This window comes from Oncorhynchus gorbuscha, linkage group LG15 (genome assembly GCF_021184085.1).
Source record: "Oncorhynchus gorbuscha isolate QuinsamMale2020 ecotype Even-year linkage group LG15, OgorEven_v1.0, whole genome shotgun sequence".
NCBI lineage: Eukaryota > Metazoa > Chordata > Actinopteri > Salmoniformes > Salmonidae > Oncorhynchus > Oncorhynchus gorbuscha.
Window position 1 is genome coordinate 8748990 of NC_060187.1, and position 27013 is coordinate 8776002.

The 27013-nt window shown below is 47.0% G+C and overlaps 1 protein-coding gene across 19 annotated transcripts in view; it reads right to left on the reverse strand.

Annotated features, from left to right (window-relative positions):
- LOC123996580 (disks large homolog 1-like) overlaps positions 1-27013 on the reverse strand; it is a 320554-nt gene that overhangs the window by 47536 nt on the left and 246005 nt on the right. For 18 of the 19 annotated variants that reach the window (XM_046300045.1, XM_046300039.1, XM_046300038.1 and 15 more), the window contains one exon: positions 548-656. In XM_046300045.1, the coding sequence (XP_046156001.1) occupies positions 548-656 (109 nt within the window). Of the gene's footprint in view, positions 1-547; positions 657-14809; positions 14847-27013 lie in introns of those variants that run through there. The other variant, XM_046300055.1, reaches the window with a different exon arrangement.

Here is a 27013-nt window from a genome sequence, read left to right on the forward strand (position 1 = left end):
GTCAGGGGACACAGACAGAAGGGCCAGTGCTCCTGAGCTCTGCCCTTAATGGGTTGAATATTGTCAATGTCGACATGGGCAATAAAGTTTTCCCTTTTCGATTCTCCTCAGACAGAAAGCCACAGTCATGGTAGCATTGATAGCATCATGAAGGTAAAGGTTATGAAAGTACCCAGGCAGTAAAAGACAACAGTCTCCAGCTAACGGGACACAGGGCTAGTATACTGTACACTAGTATATATCATAATAATACTAATATAATCACATAGACATTATCATATACTGTACACTAGTATATATCATAATAATACTAATATATTCACATAGACATTATCATATACTGTACACTAGTATATATCGTCTCTGTAGGTGAAAGCAATCTGCTGCGTGCCTATCAGGGAGACAGCTGCAATCACCCGTCCACTTCCTTCACAACAGTGTAGACGTTAGAAGATGAAGCCGTAGACATTATCATAAGGGTTAGGATCACACGGGTTTATCAGGTACATGACATAGGTTATGAAGGGGTTAATTGAGTAATCATTACCTGACATAGAGAGTTCTCTTCTGGCTGGTCCGCAGAGAGCCACTGCTGATACTGCTGTTCATCATCTGCTCACGTAGATCATGGATCTTGGCTTCAAACCGACTGTACTCTGGAAAACAGGGGGGGATTTTGGCTTCAAACCGACTGTACTCTGGAAAACAGGGGGGGATTTTGGCTTCAAACCGACTGTACTCTGGAAAACAGGGGGGGGGGTGGGAGGATTTTCGCTTCAAACCGACTGTACTCTGGAAAACAGGGGGATTGGCTTCAAACCGACTGTACTCTGGAAAACAGGGGGGGATTTTGGCTTCAAACCGACTGTACTCTGGAAAACAGGGGGGATTTGGCTAAACCGACTGCTCTGGAAAACAGGGGGATTTTGGCTTCAAACCGACTGTACTCTGGAAAACAGGGGGGGGGAGGATTTTGGCTTCAAACCGACTGTACTCTGGAAAACAGGGGGGATTTTGGCTTCAAACCGACTGTACTCTGGAAAACAGGGGGGGATTTTGGCTTCAAACCGACTGTACTCTGAAAACAGTGGGGGATTTTGGCTTCAAACCGACTGTACTAGAGTAGGGGATTTGCTTCAAACCGAAAACAGGGGGGATTTTGGCTTCAAACCGACTGTACTCTGGAAATCAGGGGGGATTTTGGCTTCAAATCGACTGTACTCTGGAAAACAGGGGGATTTGGCTTCAAACCGACTGTACTCTGGAAAACAGGGGTGGGGGGGGGGATTTTTTCAAACCGACTGTACTCTGGAAAACAGGGGGGTTGGCTTCAAACCGACTGTACTCTGGAAAACAGGGAGGGGGGGGTTGGCTTCAAACCGACTGTACTCTGAAAACAGGGGGGGTTGGCTTCAAAAAAAACAGGGGGGGGATTTGGGCTTCAAAACCGACTGTACTCTGGAAAACAGTGGGGGTTGGCTTCAAACCGACAGTACTCTGGAAAACAGTGGGGGGGGTTGGCTTCAAACCGACTGTACTCTGGAAAACAGGGGGTTGGCTTCAAACCGACTGTACTCTGGAAAAAAACCGACTGTACTCTGGGGGGGGGAGGGATTTTGGCTTCAAACCGACTGTAATCTGGAAAACAGGGGGGGGTTGGCTTCAAACCGACTGTACTCTGGAAAACAGGGAGGGGGGGGGGGATTTTTGCTTCAAACCGACTGTACTCTGGAAAACAGGGAGGGGGTAAGAAGGAAATTATAACTGAATGAAAAAAGAGAAAAGTGACAGTAGTCTGAAAAAAAGAGAAAATCCTCAGAAGGAAAACGAGAGAGAATCTTCAAAGACTGATTCCACTCTGTTCTGCAGAGGAAAGATGGGACTGTTTTGGGTATACAGCAGGTTTGACTGTTTTCTGGCGATGAACACATGACAACAGAGAGAGATTTAACTATTGTACTCTGACGTAGAGGAGTGGGAGAGAGACTGAGACAAATACAAATTCTACACTGTTGCCCTAAAGCACACAAATAATTACACCAACCTCGGCCTGAACACCAACACCACGGGTACATTCCACAAGGCTGTGAACACTTCTATGGCCATCAAATGGACCATAAAACTCAACATCCCAATTAGGATCTGGCTAAAAATACTCCAATCAGTTATAGAACGCATTGCCCTCTACAGTTGTGAGGTCTTGGGTCCCACTCACCTACCAAGAATGTACAAAATGTGACAAACACCCAATTGCAGGATTCTGCAAAAATATTCATTGTTTACAACGAAAAACCCCCAAGCAAAGCATGCAGAGCAGAAATAGGACTATTCCCACTAATTATCAACATCCAGATAAGACTAGTTCAATTCTACAACCACCTAAAAGGAAGTGATGCTCACATGTTTCCATCACAAAGCCCTCACCTACAGAGAGATGAACAGCCAGCTGGCTGTGTTCAAACACAAAAAAGACCACAGGACGGCAACACAATGAGACCAAATTACGAGGAAGCAAAAAGACCCGCAGGACGGCAACACAATGAGACCAAATTACGAGGAAGCAAAAAGACCCGCAGGACGGCAACACAATGAGACCAAATTACGAGGAAGCAAACAGACCCGCAGGACGGCAACACAATGAGACCAAATTATGAGGAAGCAAAAAGACCCGCAGGACGGCAACACAATGAGACCAAATTATGAGGAAGCAAAAAGACCCGCAGGACGGCAACACAATGAGACCAAATTATGAGGAAGCAAAAAGACCCGCAGGACGGCAACACAATGAGACCAAATTACGAGGAAGCAAAAAGACCCGCAGGACGGCAACACAATGAGACCAAATTATGAGGAAGCAAACAGACCCGCAGGACGGCAACACAATGAGACCAAATTATGAGGAAGCAAAAAGACCCGCAGGACGACAACACAATGAGACCAAATTATGAGGAAGCAAACAGACCCGCAGGACGGCAACACAATGAGACCAAATTACGAGGAAGCAAAAAGACCCGCAGGACGGCAACACAATGAGACCAAATTACGAGGAAGCAAAAAGACCCGCAGGACGGCAACACAATGAGACCAAATTACGAGGAAGCAAAAAGACCCGCAGGACGGCAACACAATGAGACCAAATTATGAGGAAGCAAAAAGGTCACTCTGACACACTGGAAATAATCAACCAAAAAAATACAAATTAACAGAGCAAACTAGAATGGTATTTGGCCCTAAACAGAGAGTACACAGTGGCAGAATACCTGTCCACTGTGACTGGCCCTAAACAGAGAGTACACAGTGGCAGAATACCTGTCCACTGTGACTGGCCCTAAACAGAGTGGCCGAATACCTGACCACTGTGACTGGCCCTAAACAGAGAGTACACAGTGGCAGAATGCCTGACCACTGTGACTGGCCCTAAACAGAGAGTACACAGTGGCCGAATACCTGTCCACTGTGACTGACCCTAAACAGAGAGTACACAGTGGCCGAATACCTGTCCACTGTGACTGGCCCTAAACAGAGAGTGGCCGAATACCTGACCACTGTGACTGGCCCTAAACAGAGAGTACACAGTGGCAGAATGCCTGACCACTGTGACTGGCCCTAAACAGAGAGTGGCCGAATACCTGACCACTGTGACTGGCCCTAAACAGAGAGTACACAGTGGCCGAATACCTGTCCACTGTGACTGACCCTAAACAGAGAGTACACAGTGGCAGAATGCCTGACCACTGTGACTGGCCCTAAACAGAGTACACAGTGGCAGAATGCCTGACCACTGTGACTGGCCCTAAACAGAGAGTACACAGTGGCAGAATGCCTGACCACTGTGACTGGCCCTAAACAGAGAGTACACAGTGGCAGAATGCCTGACCACTGTGACTGGCCCTAAACAGAGAGTACACAGTGGCCGAATACCTGTCCACTGTGACTGGCCCTAAACAGAGAGTACACAGTGGCCGAATACCTGTCCACTGTGACTGGCCCTAAACAGAGAGTACACAGTGGCCGAATACCTGTCCACTGTGACTGGCCCTAAACAGAGAGTACATAGTGGCAGAATACCTGTCCACTGTGACTGGCCCTAAACAGAGAGTACACAGTGGCCGAATACCTGTCCACTGTGACTGGCCTAAACAGAGAGTACATAGTGGCAGAATACCTGTCCACTGTGACTGGCCCTAAACAGAGAGTACACAGTGGCCGAATACCTGTCCACTGTGACTGGCCCTAAACAGAGAGTACACAGTGGCAGAATGCCTGACCACTGTGACTGACCCTAAACAGAGAGTACATAGTGGCAGAATGCCTGACCACTGCGACTGACCCTAAACAGAGAGAGTGAGGTAGAGAGAGAGAGAGATGTAGAGAGGAGAGAGAGAGAGAGTGAGAGAGGTAGAGGGAGATGTAGAGAGAGCGAGGTAGAGAGAGATGTAGAGAGAGAGAGTGCGAGGTAGAGAGAGATGTAGAGAGAGAGAGTGAGGTAGAGAGAGAGAGAGAGAGAGAGAGAGAGAGAGAGAGAGAGAGAGAGAGAGAGGATGAGAGAGAGAGCGAGGTAGAGAGAGAGAGGGATGTAGAGAGAGAGAGGGAAGTAGAGAGAGAGAGAGGGATGTAGAGAGAGAAAGAGAGCGAGGTAGAGAGAGAGATGTAGAGAGAGTGAGGTAGAGAGAGAGATGTAGAGAGGGAGAGAGAGAGAGAGAGAGAGAGGTAGAGAGATGTAGAGAGAGCGAGGTAGAGAGAGATGTAGAGAGAGAGAGCGAGGTAGAGAGAGATGTAGAGAGAGAGAGTGAGGTAGAGAGAGCGAGGTAGAGAGAGAGAGAGATGTAGAGAGAGAGAGAGAGAGAGAGAGAGAGGGAGAGAGCGAGGTAGAGAGAGAGAGGGGATGTAGAGAGAGAGAGGGGATGTAGAGAGAGAGAGGGGATGTAGCGAGAGGGAGGGGGATGTAGAGAGGGATGTAGAGAGAGAGATGTAGAGAGAGAGATGTAGAGAGAGAGGAAGATGTAGAGAGAGAGGAATGAGAGAGAGAGAGAGAGAGAGAGAGAGAGAGAGAGAGAGAGAGAGAGAGAGAGAGAGAGAGAGAGAGAGAGAGAGAGAGAGAGGAATGTAGAGAGAGAGATGTAGAGAGAGAGAGATGTAGAGAGAGAGAGGGATGTAGAGAGAGAGGGATGTAGAGAGAGAGAGAGGGATGCAGAGAGAGAGGGATGTAGAGAGAGAGTGAGGGATGTAGAGAGAGAGAGAGAGGGATGTAGAGAGAGAGAGCCCCTAGGCACAACTATGACAACATAACCAACAAAAACGGGTCACAACTCCTGCAGCTCTGTCGCACGCTGGGTATGTACATAGTCAACGGTAGGCTTCGAGGGGACTCCTATGGTAGGTACACCTATAGCTCATCTCTTGGCAGTAGTACTGTAGACTACTTTATCACTGACCTCAACCCAGAATCTCTCAGAGCATTCACAGTCAGCTCACTGACACCCCTATCAGACCACAGCAAAATCACAATCTACTTAAACAGAGCAATACTCCATCATGAAGCATCAAAGCCAAAGGAACTGAGTAACATTAAGAAATGCTATAGATGGAAGAAATGCAGTTTGGAAACCTACCAAAAAACAATTAGGCAACAACAAATTCAATCCCTTTTAGACAATTTCCTGGGTAAAACGTTCCACTGTAATAGTGAAGGTGTAAACTTGGCAGTAGAAAATCTTAACAGTATATTTGACCTCTCAGCTTCCCTATCAAATCTAAAAATCTCAAATAGAAAACCGAAGAAAATTAACAATAATAACAAATGGTTTGATGAAGAATGCAAAAATCTAAGAAATAAATTGAGAAACCTGTCCAACCAAAAACATAGAGACCCGGAAAACCTGAGTCTACGTCCTTCACTATGGTGAATCACTAAAACTATACAGAAATACACTACGGAAAAGAAGGAACAGCATGTCAGAAATCAGCTCAATGTAATTGAAGAATCCATAGACTCTAACCACTTCTGGGAAAATTGGAAAACACTAAACAAACAACAACACGAAGAATTATCTATCCAAAATGGAGATGTATGGGTAAACCACTTCTCCAATCTTTTTGGTTCTATAACAAAGAACAAAGAGCAAAAACATATACATGATCAAATACAGATCTTAGAATCAACTATTAAAGACTACCAGAACCCACTGGATTCTCCAATTACATTGAATGAGTTACAGGACAAAATAAAAACCCTTCAACCCAAAAAGGCCTGTGGTGTCGATGGTATCCTCAATGAAATGATCAAATATACAGACAACAAATTCCAATTGGCTATACTAAAACTCTCTAACATCATACTTAGCTCTGGCATCTTCCCCAATATTTGGAACCAAGGACTGATCACCCCAATCCACAAAAGTGGAGACAAATTTGACCCCAATAACTACCGTGGAATATGTGTCAACAGTAACCTTGGGAATATCCTCTGCATTATTATTAACAGCAGACTCGTACATTTCCTCAATGAAAACAATGTACTGAGCAAATGTCAAATTGTCTTTTACCAAATTACCGTACAACAGACCATGTATTCACCCTGCACACCCTAATTGACAACCAAACAAACCAAAACAAAGGCAAAGTCTTCTCATGCTTTGTTGATTTCAAAAAAAGCCTTCGACTCAATCTGGCATGAGGGTCTGCTATACAAACTGATGGAAAGTGGTGTTGGGGGTAAAACAGACGACATTATAAAATCCATGTACACAAACAACAAGTGTGCGGTTAAAATTGGCAAAAAACACACACATTTCTTCACACAGGGTCGTGGGGTTAGACAGGGATGCAGCTTAAGCCCCACCCTCTTCAACATATATATCAACGAATTGGCGCGGGCACTAGAAAAGTCTGCAGCACCCGGCCTCCCCTGCTAGAATCCGAAGTCAAATGTCTGCTGTTTGCTGATGATCTGGTGCTTCTGTCACCAACCAAGGAGGGCCTACAGCAGCACCTAGATCTTATGCACAGATTCTGTCAGACCTGGGCCCTGACAGTAAATCTCAGTAAGACCAAAATAATGGTGTTCCAAAAAAGGTCCAGTCACCAGGACCACAAATACAAATTCCATCTAGACACTGTTGCCATAGAGCACACAAAAAACTATACATACCTTGGCCTAAACATCAGCGCCACAGGTAACTTCCACAAAGCTGTGAACGATCTGAGAGACAAGGCAAGAAGGGCATTCTATGCCATCAAAAGAAACATAAATTTCAACATACCAATTAGGATTTGGCTAAAAATACTTGAATCAGTCATAGAGCCCATTGCCCTTTATGGTTGTGAGGTCTGGGGTCCGCTCACCAACCAAGACTTCACAAAATGGGACAAACACCAAATTGAGACTCTGCCCGCAGAATTCTGCAAAAAATATCCTCCGTGTACAACGTAAAACACCAAATAATGCATGCAGAGCAGAATTAGGCCGATACCCACTAATTATCAAAATCCAGAAAAGAGCCGTTAAATTCTACAACCACCTAAAAGGAAGCGATTCACAAACCTTCCATAACAAAGCCATCACCTACAGAGAGATGAACCTGGAGAAGAGTCCCCTAAGCAAGCTGGTCCTGGGGCTCTGTTCAAACACAAACACACCCTACAGAGCCCCAGGACAACAGTACAATTAGACCCAACCAAATCATGAGAAAACATAAAGATAATTACTTAACACATTGGAAAGAATTAACAAAAAACAGAGCAAACTAGAATGCTATTTGGCCATACACAGAGAGTACACAGCGGCAGAATACCTGACCACTGTGACTGACCCAAAATGAAGGAAAGCTTTGACTATGTACAGACTCAGTGAGCATAGCCTTGCTATTGAGAAAGGCCGCCGTAGGCAGACATGGCTCTCAAGAGAAGACAGGCTATGTGCTCACTGCCCACAAAATGAGGTGGAAACTGAGCTGCACTTCCTAACCTCCTGCCCAATGTATGACCATATTAGAGAGACATATTTCCCCAGATTACACAGATCCACAAAGAATTCGAAAACAAATCCAATTTTGAAAAACTCCCATATCTTTTGGGTGAAATTCCACAGTGTGCCATCACAGCAGCAAGATTTGTGACCTGTTGCCACGAGAAAAGGGCAACCAGTGAAGAACAAACACCATTGTAAATACAACCCATATTTATGCTTATTCATTTTATCTTGTGTCATTTAACTATTTGTACATTGTATATATATATAATATGACATTTGTAATGTCTTTACTGTTTTTAAACTTCTGTATGTGTAATTTTCGTTGTTTTTCACTTTATATATTCACTTTGTATGTTGTCTACCTCACTTTCTTTGGCAATGTTAACACATGTTTCCCATGCCAATAAAGCCCTTGAATTGAATTGAGAGAGCGAGAGAGAGATGTAGAGAGAGAGAGAGCGAGGTAGAGAGAGAGAGTGAGGTAGAGAGAGAGAGAGAGAGAGAGAGAGAGTGAGGTAGAGAGAGAGAGAGAGTGAGGTAGAGAGAGAGAGAGAGAGAGAGAGAGAGAGAGAGAGAGAGAGAGAGAGAGAGAGAGAGAGAGAGGGAGGGAGAGAGAGAGAGAGGTAGAGGTAGAGAGAGAGAGAGAGAGAGAGAGAGAGAGAGAGAGAGAGGGAGAGAGAGAGAGGGAGAGCGAGGTAGAGAGAGAGAGGGGATGTAGAGAGAGGGAGAGGGATGTAGAGAGAGAGAGGGATGTAAAGAGAGAGAGGGATGTAGAGAGAGAGAGAGAGAGAGAGGGATATATAGAGAGAGAGAGGGATGTAGAGAGAGAGAGGGATGTAGAGAGGGAGAGGAGAGGGATAGAGAGAGAGAGAGAGAGAGAGAGAGAGAGAGAGAGAGAGAGAGAGAGAGATAGAGAGAGAGAGTGAGGTAGAGAGAGAGAGAGAGAGAGGTAGAGAGAGAGAGAGAGAGAGAAAGAGAGAGGGAGAGAGAGAGAGAAGAGATGGAGAGAGAGGGGATGTAGAGAGAGAGAGAGATGTAGAGAGAGAGAGAGATGTAGAGAGAGAGAGAGATGTAGAGAGAGAGAGAGATGTAGAGAGAGAGAGAGCGAGGTAGAGAGATGATGAGAGAGAGGTAGAGAGATGTAGAGAGAGAGAGAGAGAGAGAGCGAGGTAGAGAGAGAGAGAGAGAGAGCGAGGTAGAGAGAGGGGATGTAGAGAGAGGGAGGGGGATGTAGAGAGAGAGGGAGGGGGATGTAGAGAGAGAGGGAGGGGATGTAGAGAGAGAGAGAGAGTCCACCTGATTACATCTGTCTCTGGCTGCATCATCTGGCCAAATCTCTCCATCTCCTCTGAGAAGATGAGAGGAGAACTTTACCAGTAGCTTTCCACGACAGTTAAAATTGATTTGAAAACAGTTATCCCACGCAGACATGTCTAGCAAAGAGTTATACACTGATCTAGGGCTTGGTAGAACTAGTGTAACGCTCTGAGCCAATGAATTACACATCTATTACAGACGACGACAAGCATCATTCTGCCTCCAGTTCATGTAGGCCTTATAGAAGCCCTGCTTCAACCCTGTGGCTTATAATGGCTCCAATCAGAAGAGACAGTAAAACTGGTTGAATAATTCAAATGTTTTAGCCTACTTTGTACACTCTAGAAAAAAAGGGTTCCAAAAGGGTTCTGCGGCTGGGTTCCACGTAGAACACTCTGTGAAAAGGGTTCTACATGGAACCCAAACGGGTTCTACCTGGAACCAAAAGGGTTGCTGTGGGGACAGTAAAGAACCCTTTTTGGTTCTTGATAGTGTAGCAATGCTCATGTCACTTTTCCAATTCGTTGGCTTTAGCAGGGAAGAGGAGAGATGGAGGCTGAATGAGGTGACCTTGACGAAGCCTGGCTGAGTCCTCTATCTCAGTTGGTAGAGCATGGTGCTGGCATCAGTATGATAGTGGGTTCGATTCCCGGGACCACGCGGATGTAAAATGTATTACACGCATGACTGTAAGTCACTTAGGATAAAAGTGACTGCTAAATGGCATATAATATTCTATAATATTTACTGTAAGTGATCTATACATAATTATTAGTTATTTAACTAGGCAAGTCAGCGAAGAACAAATTCTAATTTACTAGGCTGTAGTATAGGGGTGTGATGGTGACATCACAAAGGAACAAACCATAATACACAGAGTAACAACACCAACAGCTACAACACCACCAACAGCTACAACAACAACAGCAACAACACCACCAACAGCTACAACAACACCATAATACACAGAGTAACAACACCAACAGCTACAACAACAACAGCAACAACACCACCAACAGCTACAACAACAGCGCCATAATACACAGAGTAACAACAGCAACAGCTACAACAACAACAGCAACAACACCACCAACAGCTACAACAACAACAGCAACAACACCACCAACAGCTACAACAACACCATCAACAACACCACCAACAGCTACAACAACAGCGCCATAATACACAGAGTAACAACAGCAACAGCTACAACAACAACAGCAACAACACCACCAACAGCTACAACAACAACAGCAACAACACCACCAACAGCTACAACAACAGCGCCATAATACACAGAGTAACAACACTAACAGCTACAACAACAACAACACCAACAGCTACACCACCACCAACAGCTACACCAACAGCGACAACAACACCATAATACACAGATTAACAACACCAACAGCTACAACAACACCATAATGCAGAGTAACAACAGCAACAGCTACAACAACAACACCAACAGCTACAACACCACCAACAGCTACAACAACACCAACAGCAAGACCAACAGCTACATCAACACCATAATACACAGAGTAACAACAACAACAGCTACAACAACAACAGCAACAACACCACCAACAGCTACAACAACAGCGCCATAATACACAGAGTAACAACAGCAATAGCTACAACGACAACAGCAACAACACCACCAACAGCTACAACAACAGCGCCATAATACACAGAGTAACAACAGCAACAGCTACAACAACAACAGCAACAACACCACCAACAGCAACAACACCACCAACAGCTACACCAACAACTCTGGATAAGAGCGTCTGCTAAATGACTTAAATGTAAATGTAAATGATAATACACAGAGTAACAACAGCAACAGCTACAACAACAACACCAACAGCTACAACACCACCAACAGCTACAACAACACCAACAGCAACACCAACAGCTACATCAACAGCTACAACAACACCAACAACACCACCAACAGCTACACCATAATACACAGAGTAACAAAACCAACAGCTACAACGACACCATAATACACAGAGTAACAACACCAACAGCAACAACAACACCATAATACACAGAGTAACAACACCAACAGCTACAACACCAACAGCAACAACAACACCATAATACACAGAGTAACAACACCAACACCAACAGCCACAACACCACCAACACCAACAGCCACAACACCAACAACAACAACACCACCAACAGCTACAACACCACCAACTACAACAACAACACCAACAGCTACAACACCAACAGCTACAACAACACCAACAGCTACAACAACACCAACAACAACACTAACAGCTACAACAACAACACTAACAGCTACACCAACAGCTACAACAACACCAACAACAACACTAACAGCTACAACAACACCAACAACAACACTAACAGCTACAACAACAGCTACAACAATGCCAACAACATCACTAACAGCTACAACAACACCAACAACAACACTAACAGCTACACCAACAGCTACAACAACACCAACAACACCACCAACAGCTACAACAACACCAACACTAACAGCTACAACAACACCAACGGCTACAACAACACCAACAGCTACAACAACAACAACACTAACAGCTACACCAACAGCTACAACAACAACAACACTAACAGCTACAACAACACCAACAACAACACTAACAGCTACAACAACACCAACAGCTACAACAACACCAACAACAACACTAACAGCTACAACAACAGCTACAACAACACCAACAACAACACTAACAGCTACAACAACACCAACACCAACAGCTACAACAACACTAACAGCTACAACAACACCAACAACAACAGCTACAACAACACCAACAACAACAGCTACAACAACAACACCACCACCACCAACAGCTACAACAACAGCTACAACAACAGCTACAACAACAACACCACCAACAGCTACAACAACACTAACAGCTACAACAACACCAACAACAACACTAACAGCTACAACAACACCAACACCAACAGCTACAACAACACCAACAACAACACTAACAGCTACAACAACACCAACACCAACAGCTACAACAACACCAACACCAACAACAACACCAACACCAACAGCTACAACAACACCAACACCAACAACAACACCAACACCAACAGCTACAACAACACCAACACCAACAACAACACCAACACCAACAGCTACAACAACACCAACAACAACACCAACAGCTACAACAACAACACCAACAACACCACCAACACTAACAGCTACAACAACACCAACAACACCACCAACAGCTACAACAACACCAACACCAACAACAACACCAACACCAACAGCTACCAACAGCTACAACAAACCCAACAACAGCTACCAACAACACAACCACCAACAGCTACAACAACACCAACCACCAACAGCTACAACAACACCAACACCAACAGCTACAACAACACCAACAACACCAACAACACCACCAACAGCTACAACAACATCAAAATACAGAGGCAGAAAAACACTCCAAAATCCAGTACCTCTAGATGATAGAAAAGGCCCACAGCGTCCACCCACCCACCATGGGGAACCAAGCAGTTATATTAAAAAGGTAACCTGAGGCGAATACAATCCCCGTAAAACCCTCTGGGGCTAAATTCAGCATCTGAAACAACACACACAGGAAACACCAGAACAGAACATTTGGGATCCATTCTGACAAGCCTTAAATAAGCATTTTTTCTAAATAGAAAACCGCTGTGTGGTGAAGCATGTCTACTCTGTTGTCAGATAGAGGTAGAGGTAGCAACACGTCTACTCTGTTGTCAGGTAGAGGTAGCAGCATGTCTACTCTGTTGTCAGGTAGAGGTAGCAGCATGTCTACTCTGTTGTCAGGTAGAGGTAGCAGCATGTCTACTCTGTTGTCAGGTAGAGGTAGCAGCATGTCTACTCTGTTGTCAGGTAGAGGTAGCAGCATGTCTACTCTGTTGTCCGGTAGAGGTAGCAGCATGTCTACTCTGTTGTCAGGTAGAGGTAGAGGTAGCAGCATGTCTACTCTGTTGTCAGATAGAGGTAGAGGTAGCAGCATGTCTACTCTGTTGTCAGGTAGAGGTAGAGGTAGCAGCATGTCTACTCTGTTGTCAGGTAGAGGTAGCAGCATGTCTACTCTGTTGTCAGGTAGAGGTAGAGGTAGCAGCATGTCTACTCTGTTGTCAGGTAGAGGTAGAGGTAGCAGCATGTCTACTCTGTGGTCAGATAGAGGTAGAGGTAGCAGCATGTCTACTCTGTGGTCAGATAGAGGTAGAGGTAGCAGCATGTCTACTCTGTTGTCAGATAGAGGTAGAGGTAGCAGCATGTCTACTCTGTGGTCAGGTAGAGGTAGAGGTAGCAGCATGTCTACTCTGTTGTCAGATAGAGGTAGAGGTAGCAGCATGTCCTGCTCTGTTGTCAGGTAGAGGTAGCAGCACGTCTACTCTGTTGTCAGGTAGAGGTAGCAGCATGTCTACTCTGTGGTCAGGTAGAGGTAGAGGTAGCAGCATGTCTACTCTGTTGTCAGATAGAGGTAGCAGCATGTCTACTCTGTTGTCAGGTAGAGGTAGAGGTAGCAGCATGTCTACTCTGTGGTCAGATAGAGGTAGAGGTAGCAGCATGTCTACTCTGTTGTCAGATAGAGGTAGAGGTAGCAGCATGTCTACTTTGTTGTCAGGTAGAGGTAGCAGCATGTCTACTCTGTGGTCAGATAGAGGTAGAGGTAGCAGCATGTCTACTCTGTGGTCAGATAGAGGTAGAGGTAGCAGCATGTCTACTCTGTGGTCAGATAGAGGTAGAGGTAGCAGCATGACTCTGTGGTCAGGTAGAGGTAGCAGCATGTCTACTCTGTTGTCAGGTAGAGGCAGGTAGCAGCATGTCTACTCTGTTGTCAGGTAGAGGTAGCAGCATGTCTACTCTGTGGTCAGATGTAGCAGCATGTCTAGTCAGATAGAGGTAGAGGTAGCAGCATGTCTACTCTGTTGTCAGATAGAGGTAGAGGTAGCAGCATGTCTACTCTGTGGTCAGATAGAGGTAGAGGTAGCAGCATGTCTACTCTGTTGTCAGGTAGAGGTAGCAGCATGTCTACTCTGTTGTCAGGTAGAGGTAGAGGTAGCAGCATGTCTACTCTGTTGTCAGGTAGAGGTAGCAGCATGTCTACTCTGTGGTCAGATAGGAGGTAGAGGTAGCAGCATGTCTACTCTGTTGTCAGATAGAGGTAGAGGTAGCAGCATGTCTACTCTGTTGTCAGGTAGAGGTAGAGGTAGCAGCACGTCTACTCTGTTGTCAGGTAGAGGTAGCAGCATGTCTATTCTGTTGTCAGATAGAGGTAGCAGCATGAAGCGGAAAGGAGCTGAGCAGAGCACTTTGCTGCCTGTGCCTGCCGTGTCCTACCACCCATCCCCGAGCCATTACTGTACACGGAATGTAATTAAGGCTGAGTAATCTAATCATACCGGAGTACCAGCATACACACCCCACACACAGTTTTATTTCTGAAAGACAAAGCTGTACCAACATGCTGTACTTACATAGTGCTCTGCTGAGGGGTAGCTTCTGCCTGGTGAAAGGTGCTTCTGAGTTAGAGCCTGGTCTCCGCTTCTCAGTGTGTGTCGGTGACGGTGTGTGTGTGTGGTAGTGATGACGAGCTCTTCTAGCGTCTGCCTCACATTGGCTCTCTGTGTGTGTGTGTGTGTGTGTGTGTGTGTGTGTGTGTGTGTGTGTGTGTGTGTGTGTGTGTGTGTGTGTGTGTGTGTGTGTGTGTGTGTATAGAGATACTACGATCTGTCTCTCCTCCAGCTTGCCTCAACAAGAAACAGAAACATGCTAAAGCACTCTCTCCTCTCCCACCTCCTCTTCTCCCACTCTTCTCCCACTCTCCTCTCCCACCTCTCTCTCTCTCTTCTCCCCACCTCCTCTCTCTCTCCCACTTCCTCTCTCTCTCCCACTTCCCACCTCCTCTCCTCTCCCACCTCCTCTCTCTATCCTCTCCCACCTCCTCTCCTCTCCCACCTCCTCTCCCACCTCCTCCTCCTCCCCACCTCCTCTCTCACCCCATCCTCCTTTATCATTCCTGCAATCACCCCTCCCCTTGATCAAGGCAACTTGCTTCAGGGCTGACAGGCACACACATACTGTCTGCTCTGTGTAACGTATATTACACACACACACACACACACACACACACACACACACACACACACACACACACACACACACACACACACACACACACACACACACACACACACACACACACACACACACACACACACACACACACACACACACACACACACACACACACACACACACTTTCTGCTCTGTAACGTATATTAAACAGGCTTTCTGAACTGTATATTGCCTAGTACACACCACTACTGCCTAGTACACACCACTACTGCCTAGTACACACCACTACTGCCTAGTACACACCACTACTGTCTAGTACACACCACTACTGCCTAGTACACACCACTACTGTCTAGTACACACCACTACTGCCTAGTACACACCACTACTGTCTAGTACACACCACTACTGCCTAGTACACACCACTACTGTCTAGTACACACCACTACTGTCTAGTACACACCACTACTGTCTAGTACACACCACTACTGTCTAGTACACACCACTACTGCCTAGTACACACCACTACAGCCTAGTACACACCACTACAGCCTAGTACACACCACTACTGCCAAGGCTCTATATTATTATTACACAATACTTTTTCCCCCAGCCCATACACGCAGAGAAGACCACTCACGCTGAACCAAGTCAATGACACACACACAATGGCTAATTATTTACAAGGGTAATGGTTGGTCTGCAGCCTAGCTCTGGCCTGTATGCTCCTGCCCCAGTTTCCCCTGCCCTGGATAATGCCCCCAGTACACTGACCCCACGCTGGCCCCGGTACACTGGCCCCAGTACACTGGTCCCATGCTGTTCCCGGTACACTGACCCCACGCTGGCCCCGGTACGCTGGCCCCGGCACGCTGGCCCCGGTATACTGACTCCACGCTAGCCTCGGCACACTGGCCCCAGTACACTGTCCCATGCTGTCCCGGTACACTGGCCCCGGTACGCTGGCCCAGGTACACAGGCCCCACGCTGGCCCTGGAATTAGCACAAGTAATAGCGAATTTCCATGGAGGCTACTAGCTAAATATGCTAACAAGAGCAAAGACAGGAAATCCAGCTCATAATGTTATACATGTGTAGGTAAGAGCTACCTAAATGTAATTTTTGGTGACTTTGGACATTTACAAGCTAATGTTAAAGAGCGACATTGTGAAAATGAACAAAGTTTTGACGCATGCTTGTCTAGAGGAAGAACAGTACTGGGTCTGAAGCAGCATGTATACACGCTGTGTCTATGTGGAGTCTGGAGTCGCTAAGGCAACAGGCCTGCCTGCTGTGCTCGGAGAAGAGGGGGAGGAGACAGGCTGAGAACGAAGAGGAGAAAAAACACAAAGGAAATCAAGATAGCAATGGCAGCTACACAAAAAACTCATCCAAAGGGCTTTGACTTCTCCAACACGGCAGAAAGATGACAATACGATGCCCTTATACCTTATTAATTCAACCACATAGGGGTTGGTGTGATGCAGAATTCCATTTTAATATAATAATAATAATAATATAATAATAATATATATGCCATTTAGCAGACGCTTTTATCCAAAGCGACTTACAGTCATGTGTGCATACATTCTACGTATGGGTGGTCCCGGGGATCGAACCCACTACCCTGGCGTTACAAGCGCCATGCTCTACCAACTGAGCTACACAGGACCTTTAACGAAGGAAAATAAGATAAAATAAAATCGATTGCTGTGTTTCGTAAATGCAGATCTAAAATGGTTCTTATTGTAATTTCTGCTCGGCATTAGACTTCAGTTGCACTTCTCCACTGGGATGAGAATTCACTAATGGTCTATCAGCAGACAGCGCTCTCTGACTGATGTGTACCGACGTTTCTCTGCTGCTGTTCTCAGGGTAGCCTTTTCTCCGGTAAAATTCAAGATGAACTTTTTAAAGCAAAACATTAGGAAAATGTAGCTGGCTAAATTCTTTCTATAATAAACATCAGAAATATGATGAGCATGCATCGTTTTTGCAAAACTACCTTGCCTTTTCATTGTAAGCTCATTGACGTGTGCGGCTGCTAGCCAGATAGCGTCGCACTGGTGAAAATGAAGGTATTTTCTGTTGAATGTGTTGCTCCCTGATCACTCTACTGAAGAATACTGTTGACTTTCAATATAAAACACGAGCCCTGTCAACACACAGCTGGACTCACCTGCTCCCGCTTTCTCCCGTTGTGCTATTTACAAACAAACACATGACTGACTCAACTGTTCTGGGGAACTATGGTAAGCTTCATAATGTTAAATAATGTTACAGGTGAAACGCAATCTGTTTTTATCTCCTAACGTATTGCAGGTATTTACTTAAAAAGTAGCTACAAATATTGTTATTTTTTGAAAAACAACAAAGAAATCATTTCAACAGTATGGATGGTATTGAAAAACCATCCCATGGCTATTTCCAAATACACCGGTATATACTCTATACCACCCAAGCCTAGTGACAGCCCCCTGGGCTCGGCTCTGGGAGAGGTGGTGACAGCCCCCTGGGCTCTGCTCTGGGAGAGGTGGTGACTCCCCCTGGGCTCTGCTCTGGAAGAGGTGGTGACTCCCCCTGGGCTCTGCTCTGGAAGAGGTGGTGACTCCCCCTGGGCTCTGCTCTGGGAGAGGTGGTGACTCCCCCTGGGCTCTGCTCTGGGAGAGGTGGTGACTCCCCTGGGCTCTGCTCTGGAAGAGGTGGGTGACTTCTGCCTGGGCTCTGCTCTGGAAGAGGTGGCGACTCCCCTGGGCTCTGCTCTGGGAGAGGTGGTGACTCCCCCTGGGCTCTGCTCTGGGAGAGGTGGTGACTCCCCCTGGGCTCTGCTCTGGGAGAGGTGGCGACTCCCCCTGGGCTCTGCTCTGGGAGAGGTGGCGACTCCCCCTGGGCTCTGCTCTGGGAGAGGTGGTGACTCCCCTGGGCTCTGCTCTGGGAGAGGTGGTGACTCCCCTGGGCCTGCTCTGGGAAGGTGGGATCTGCTCTGGGAGAGGTGGTGACTCCCCTGGGCTCTGCTCTGGGAGAGGTGGTGACTCTTTCTCTGGGCTCTGCTCTGGGAGAGGTGGTGACTCCCCTGGGCTCTGCTCTGGGAGAGGTGGTGACTCCCCCTGGGCTCTGCTCTGGGAGAGGTGGTGACTCCCCCTGGGCTCTGCTCTGGGAGAGGTGGTGACTCCCCCTGGGCTCTGCTCTGGGAGAGGTGGTGACTCCCCTGGGCTCTGCTCTTGGGAGAGGTGGTGACTCCCCCTGGGCTCTGCTCTGGGAGAGGTGGTGACTCCCCCTGGGCTCTGCTCTGGGAGGTGGTGACTCTGGGCCCCTGGGCTCTGCTCTGGGAGAGGTGGTGACTCCCCTGGGCTCTGCTCTGGGAGAGGTGGTGACTCCCTGGGCTCTGCTCTGGGAGAAGTGGTGACTCCCCCTGGGCTCTGCTCTGGGAGAGGTGGTGACTCCCCCTGGGCTCTGCTCTGGGAGAGGTGGTGACTCCCCCTGGGCTCTGCTCTGGGAGAGGTGTTGACAGCCAGCGACTCAGACTAATGTCTAGCAGGCTGATAATACACCTCCCAGCTCCTGCACACACTCTCCTCCTATACAGGCTTCCATAGCTGGGAAGTAATGATACTGTATTTAACTATACAGCTGCCAATAGAGAGAAAATCAACAGACTGCTGGAATAGATACAGTCCTCCATCAGGGGCAGAGAGAGTCATGTCTTCCTGTACTGTAGCATCCAACACAATAGGCAGTTAGTTAGAGAGTCATGACTTCCTTTTATTAGGATCCTGGTTGCAGTTCCTATGGCTTCCACAATCTTTAGAAATTGTTCTATGTTTTTCTTTTGAGAAATGAAGTAGTAGTCCTATTCTTTGTAAGTGTCACTCCAGGTGACTCTACTGTTTTGGTGTGCGTTAACTAGAGCGCGCTTCACGTTGTTTTTTTTATCCGGTATTAGAAACAGTTTATTCCTTCTTAAATTTGATTGATTATTTACGTTTTAGGGTACCTGAGGTTGGATTAGTTTACAGGCAACTTATTAGATACTTTGTAGGCATGTTGGGCGAGTTGAAACCGGTGTATTTCTGAAACAAACGCGCCAAATAAATTGATATTTTTGGGACATAAAGGACATTATCGAACAAAAATACCATTTGTGATGTTTCTGGGACATTTTGGAGTGCCAGAAGAAGATCTTCAAAGGTAAGGCATTAATTATATCGTTATTTCTGACTTTTGTGGCGCACCTACCTGGTTGAAATATGATTTTCATGTGTTTGTAGCGGGGCGCTGTCCTCAGATAATCACATGGTTTGCTTTCGCCTTTTTGAAACCCGACACAGCGGCTGGATTAACAAGAAGTTAAGCTTTATTTTGATGTAGAACACATTTTTGAAAGAATGTTAAATGTTTGAATTTGGTATTTTGAATTTCGCGCTCTGAAATTTCACCCGATGTTGGCCAGGTGGACGCTACCGTAGTTTACATACACTAAGTTGACTGTGCCTTTAAACAGCTTGGAAAATTCCAGAAAATGATGTTATGGCTTTAGAAGCTTCAGATAGGCTAATTGACATAATTTGAGTCAATTGAAGGTGTACCTGTGGATGTATTTCAAGGCCTACCTTCAAACTCAGTGCCTCTTTGCTTGACATCATGGGGAAAATCAAAAGAAATCAGCCAAAACCCCAGAAAAGAAATTGTAGACCTCCACAAGTCTGGTTCATCCTTGGGAGAAATTTCCAAACGCCTGAAGGTACTACGTTCATCTGTACAAACAATAGTACGCAAGTATAAACACCATGGGACCACACAGCCGTCATACCGTTTCAGGAAGGAGACACGTTATGTCTCCTAGAGATGAACATACTTTGGTGCGAAAAGTGCAAATCAATCCCAGAACAACAGCAAAGGACCCTGTGAAGATGTTGGAGGAAACAGAAGTATCGATATCCACAGTAAAACGAGTCCTATATCGACATAACCCGAAAGGACGCTCAGCAAGGAAGAAGCCACTGCTCCAAAAAGCCAGACTATGGTTTGCAACTGCACATGGGGACAAAGATCATACTTCTTGGAGAAATGTCCTCTGGTCTGATGAAACAAAAATAGAACTGTTTGGCCATAATGACCATCGTTATGTTTGGAGGAAAAGAGAACACCATCCCAACCGTGAAGCACGGGGTGGCAGCATCATGTTGTGGGAGTGGCAGCATCATGTTGTGGGGGTGGCAGCATCATGTTGTGAGGGTGCATTGCTGCAGGAGGGACTGGTGCACTTAAAAAAAATAGATACCATCATGAAGGGAGGAAAATTATGTGGATATATTGAGGCAATATCTCAAGACATCAGTCAGGAAGTTAAAGCTTGGTCGCAAATGGGTCTTTCAAATGGACAATAACCCCAAGCATACTTCCAAAGTTGTGGCAAAATGGCTTAAGGACAACACAATCAAGGTAGTGGAGGGCCATCATAAAGCCCTGACCTCAATCCCATAGAAAATTTGTGGGCAGAACTGAAAAAATGTATGCGAGCATGGAGGCCTACAAACCTGACTCAGTTGCACCAGCTCTGTCAGGAGGAATAGGCCAAATTCACCCAAATTACTGTGGGAAGCTTGTGGAGGGCTACCCAAAACGTTTGACCCAAGTTAAACAATTTAAAGGCAATGCTACCAAATACTAATTGAGCGTATGTAAACTTCTGACCCACTGGGAATGTGATGAAAGAAATAAAAGCTGAAATAAATCATTCTCTATTATTCTGACATTTCACATTCTTAAAATAAAGTGGTGATCCTAACTGACCTAAGACAGGGATTTTTTACTGGGATTAAATATCGGGACTTGTGGAAAAACTGAGTTGAAATGTAGTTGGCTAAGGTGTATGTAAACCTCCGACTTCACCTGTAAGTGTTACATGTGATGGTCTACACGCACACTAACGTGCTCTAAATATGTGTATGTGACAAATAACATGTGATTTGATTTACAGTCCTGTTATAGTTACTTAGTCTGGTACACAGAGAACAGCACTGCACAGGCCATGTCTTATGATCCACAGAGACCTGTTCATTGGCCCAGCTGAAGCAGCCGTCTCTCCATGTGCTTAATGCAGTGTGTGGCTCTGACCCGCCTGTCGTGCTCAGTCAGGGGAACCAAGAATACACTTCCTACGTAGCGGCTGTGTTCCAATCCATCCTTGTCGATTGGGACACAGACCATTACCTCTCATTCTGTCTTCCCTTCAGACTAATTGAAATGAGATGAATGGACACCGTTGGATTTGACTGTTGACCAAAGTCCTCTTTCTAATAAAAGGACAATCATTTGACCTTTAACTGGGTTGTATTCAAGATCCACAGTTGTTTGAAGTTGGTCGGTGTCAGCATGCCAGCCAGCCAGCCAGTCAGCCAGCCAGCCAGTCAGCCAGCCAGCCAGCCAGCCAGCCAGCCATTCAGTCAGTCAGTCAGCCAGCCAAACAGTCAGTCAGTCAATCAGCCAAACAGTCAGTCAGTCAGCCAAACAGTCAGTCAGTCAGCCAGCCAGCCAGCCAGCCAAACAGTCAGTCAGCCAAACAGTCAGTCAGTCAGCCAGCCAAACAGTCAGCCAGCCAAACAGTCAGTCAGCCAGCCAGCCAGCCAGCCAAACAGTCAGTCAGCCAGCCAGCCAAACAGTCAGTCAGCCAGCCAAACAGTCAGTCAGTCAGTCAGCCAGCCAAACAGTCAGTCAGTCAGTCAGCCAGCCAAACAGTCAGTCAGTCAGTCTGCCAGCCAAACAGTCAGTCGGTCAGCCAGCCAAACAGTCAGCCAGCTAGTCAGTCAGTCAGCCAGCCAAACAGTCAGTCAGTCAGCCAGCCAAACAGTCAGTCAGCCAAACAGTCAGTCGGTCAGCCAGCCAAACAGTCAGTCAGTCAGCCAGCCAGTCAGTCAGCCAATCAGTCAGCCAGCCAGTCAGCCAGCCAGTCAGCCAGCCAGTCGGTCAGCCAGTCGGTCAGCCAGCCAGCCAAACAGTCAGTCAGCCAGCCAGCCAGCCAGTAAAACAGTCAGCCAGCCAGTCAGTCAGTCAGCCAGCCAAACAGTCAGTCAGCCAAACAGTCAGTCAGCCAGCCAGCCAATCAGCCGGCCAGCCAGTCAGTAAAACAGTCAGCCAGCCAGTCAGTCAGTCAGCCAGCCAAACAGTCGGTCACCCAGCCAGCCAAACAGTCGGTCAGCCAGTCAGCCAAACAGTCAGTCAGTAAAACAGATCCCCTCATCCCTCCTGATCCACTCCACACTTTGATCAGGACGACTTAAATTAGCTCAAGGACCTGTGCCTAGGTTGAAGCTATGTGTGTGTGAGCGCTCGCACCAGTGTGTGCATGCGTGTGTGCGTGTGTGTGTGTGTGTGTGTGTGTGTGCGTGTGTGTGTGTGTGTGTGTGTGTGTGTGTGTGTGTGTGTGTGTGTGTGTGTGTGTGTGTGTGAGCGCTCGCACCAGTGTGTGCATGCGTGTGTGCGTGTGTGCGTGATGGCAGTATGAGTCAGTGTTATGTACACTGGAAGAGCTTAAAAACAGAGAGACAGGTGGAGTTGAGAGATCTGCCTGCTCAGACCATGTTGGTGCAATGTTTGCTATGAGTACCTCTTAGTTGATTTTGTTGGAAATGCTGAGAGTATGTTCATATACTCTCCTAGATGAGTTTGCTTTATCTATCAAACACCTGTCTCAGAGAGAGAGAGAGAGAGAGAGAGAGAGAGAGAGAGAGAGAGGCAGACGGTATGAGTCAGTGTTATGTACACTGGAAGAGCTACGTTGATATACTCTCCTAGATGGGTTTGCTTTATCCATCTCTTAGGCCCAGTTTGAACACTCTAGAAATGCTGCCTTGTAATTGAATGAATGTTATACATCATTAAGGAGAAGCTGAGCTGGGGCACTAATGGTCTACATCATTGAGGAGAAGCTGAGCTGGGGCACTAATGGTCTACATGGTCTGGATGTAGAATTGAATGATTGATGAGGAACAGGAACCGGTCCTGAGTAACAATCTGTGTTGCTGTGCACAGGAGGAGCACGCAGACAGACAAGACCAGACCAGACCAGACAGACAGACAGACCAGACCAGACAGACCGACCGACCAGACCAGACAGACCAGACCAGACCAGACAGACCGACCAGACCAGACAGACCAGACCAGACAGACCAGACAGACCGACCGACCAGACCAGACGGTAGTTGAAGGGATACATCCAGGTTATAATTAGCATTGATTATAACCCTAAAGCAATGGAAGCCTTCAATGTCACATCGTCTAAATTGCAGGAACAAAATCCTCAACTCATAGTTACTATCACCTCGTCAGATATGATTCTGTATGTCAGCGACACCGCTAGCAGCAGGGCAGGAGATTAGCAGTTCTTCCTCTGAGCTTCTTCACCTTCTGGCTAAAAGGAAACGTTTCAGTCATGTTTGTAATCAGCCAGTCGGTCTCCCCTTCAGAAGACTGGCGAGACGTGAGGGCATATGAGCCTCAAACTCAGTCCCAGCCCCGGCTTCAGCCCCTGAATAGCTCAAGAGAGAACAGTTGTAAGACAACCAGAAGTAGTTGTTAGCGATTACAATTGATTTCATCATTATACCATGACGAGTTGGCATCAGTGTAGCTGAGACACTATTGTTTGTAAGACAAACAGTTTGTGGAGTGAAGGTTTTTCCCTAGAGAGTAAAATAATTACTGTAAGGTCTTGTTTAAGACCTGAGCTGGACAGAGACTGAGCTGCCCAGAGACTGAGCTACCCAGAGACTGAGCTGGACAGAGACTGAGCCGGACAGAGACTGAGCCGGACAGAGACTGAGCCGCCCAGAGACTGAGCTACCCAGAGACTGAGCTGGACAGAGACTGAGCTACCCAGAGACTGAGCTACCCAGAGACTGAGCTGGACAGAGACTGAGCCGGACAGAGACTGAGCCGGACAGAGACTGAGCTGCCCAGAGACTGAGCTACCCAGAGACTGAGCTGGACAGAGACTGAGCAGAGACTGAGGACAGAGACTGAGCTGCCCAGAGACTGAGCTGCCCAGAGACTGAGCTGCCCAGAGACTGAGCTGGACAGAGACTGAGCTGGACAGAGACTGAGCCGGACAGAGACTGAGCCTGAGCTGGACAGAGACTGAGCCGGACAGAGACTGAGCCGGACAGAGACTGAGCCGGACAGAGACTGAGCAGGACAGAGACTGAGCCGGACAGAGACTGAGCCGGACAGAGACTGAGCTGCCCAGAGACTGAGCTGCCCAGAGACTGAGCTGCCCAGAGACTGAGCTGGACAGAGACTGAGCTGGACAGAGACTGAACTGGACAGAGACTGAACTGGACAGAGACTGAACTGGACAGAGACTGAACTGGACAGAGACTGAGCTGGACAGAGACTGAGCTGGACAGAGACTGAGCTGCCCAGAGACTGAGCTGCCCAGAGACTGAGCTGGACAGAGACTGAGCTGGACAGAGACTGAGCTGGCCATTCATTCATCCGATTGGACAACATTTCCCTCACGAAAAACAACATGGAACTGTGCAAAACATACTATAAAACTCACCATACATTGCAGCATGATTTATGCAGTAGCTTTTCGGTAACAATGTCCAAGAGGGAGATTTTCAATGGCCTGCCAGTTTGTATTCAAGGAGGGTATGTAACCGCAGTATATTATCAATAAAAGCTTTGATCCAAACTACTGACAGACTAACCTGGTTTGATCTGAAAGCCTTCATTCTCCTTGTTGATCTGTTGTGGGGAAGAACTTGAAACCTCTACTAGAGAACTAGTCATTAGTATTAGATCTCCCCTCCCCACTCTCTCTGACTGTAATCTGAGTAGAATTAGCCCTCCCATCTCTATCCTGCTGCCTGCCCCTACGCACTGCAGAACACACACACACACACACACACACACACACACACACACACACACACACACACACACACACACACACACACACACACACACACACACACACACACACACACACACACACACACACACACACACACACACACACACACACACACACACATTTATAGCTGGCCTCCTCCACCTCCTAAGCCTTTCTCCAGCGTCGAGACCTGTACACACAGTGTAGATCCACCATCTATATATAAGTGGAAATACGGTTCATTGGTACCTATTCCCTTTTCTGGAAACTCTACTTGTGTGAAATGAGAATCACTACATCTACTGTTTAGTAGTAGCTAATCGAGATGAACTGAGCTGATGCATGGGGGAGGGGGGGGGGGGTGGAGTATTGCTTTCTCTAAAACGGTTTTAGTTACATCCAGTGAAAACTCTATAGAGAAAATCCTTGGTTGAGCCCAGGGAGAAGCAGTAAGGTCAGGATGAGCCTCAGTCATATATGTATATCCTGGCCTTCTTTAGACGACTTGAGTATCTGGAGCATCAGCATTTTGTGGGTTCGATTATAGGCTCAAAGTGGCCCAGAAACAAAGACCTTTCTTCTGAAACTCGTCAGTCTATTCTTGTTCTGAGAAATGATGGCTATTCCATGTGAGAAATTTCAAAGAAACTGAAGATCTCGTACAACGCTGCGTACTACGCACCTTAGAGAACGGCACAAACTGGCTCTAACCGGAATAGAAAGAGGAGTGGGAGGCCCCGGTGCACAACTGAGCAACAGGACAAGTGCATTAGAGTGTCTAGTTTGAGACACTAGTCTCAACATCAACAGTGAAGAGGCGACTCCGGGATGCTGGCCGTCTAGGCAGAGTTCCTCTGTCCAGTCTCAACATCAACAGTGAAGAGGCGACTGGGATGCTGGCCGTCTAGGCAGAGTTCCTCTGTCCAGTCTCAATGCTGGCTGGGATGCTGGCCGTCTAGGCAGAGTTCCTCTGTCCAGTCTCAACGTCAACAGTGAAGATGTGACTCCGGGATGCTCCTCCATCTATCTATGTCCCTCCTCCTCCATCTATCTATGTCCCTCCTCCTCCATCTATCTATGTCCCTCCTCCTCCATCTATCTATGTCCCTCCTCCTCCATCTATCTATGTCCCTCCCCCTCCATCTATCTATGTCCCTCCCCTCCATCTATCTATGTCCCTCAGAGTTCCCTCCATCTATCTATGTCCCTCCTCCTCCATCTATCTATGTCCCTCCCCCTCCATCTATCTATGTCCCTCCTCCTCCATCTATCTATGTCCCTCCTCCTCCATCTATCTATGTCCCTCCTCCTCCATCTATCTATGTCCCTCCTCCTCCATCTATCTATGTCCCTCCCCCTCCATCTATCTATGTCCCTCCTCCTCCATCTATCTATGTCCCTCCCCCTCCATCTATCTATGTCCCTCCTCCATCTCTTTCCCTCCTCCATCTCTCTCCCTCCTCCATCTCTTTCCCTCCTCCATCTCTTTCCCTCCTCCATCTCTTTCCCTCCTCCACCTCTTTCCCTCCTCCATCTCTTTCCCTCCTCCACCTCTTTCCCTCCTCCATCTCTTTCCCTCCTCCACCTCTTTCCCTCCTCCACCTCTCTCCCTCCTCCATCTCTTTCCCTCCTCCATCTCTCTCCCTCCTCCACCTCTTTCCCTCCCTCCACCTCTCTCCCTCCTCCATCTCTTTCCCTCCTCCACCTC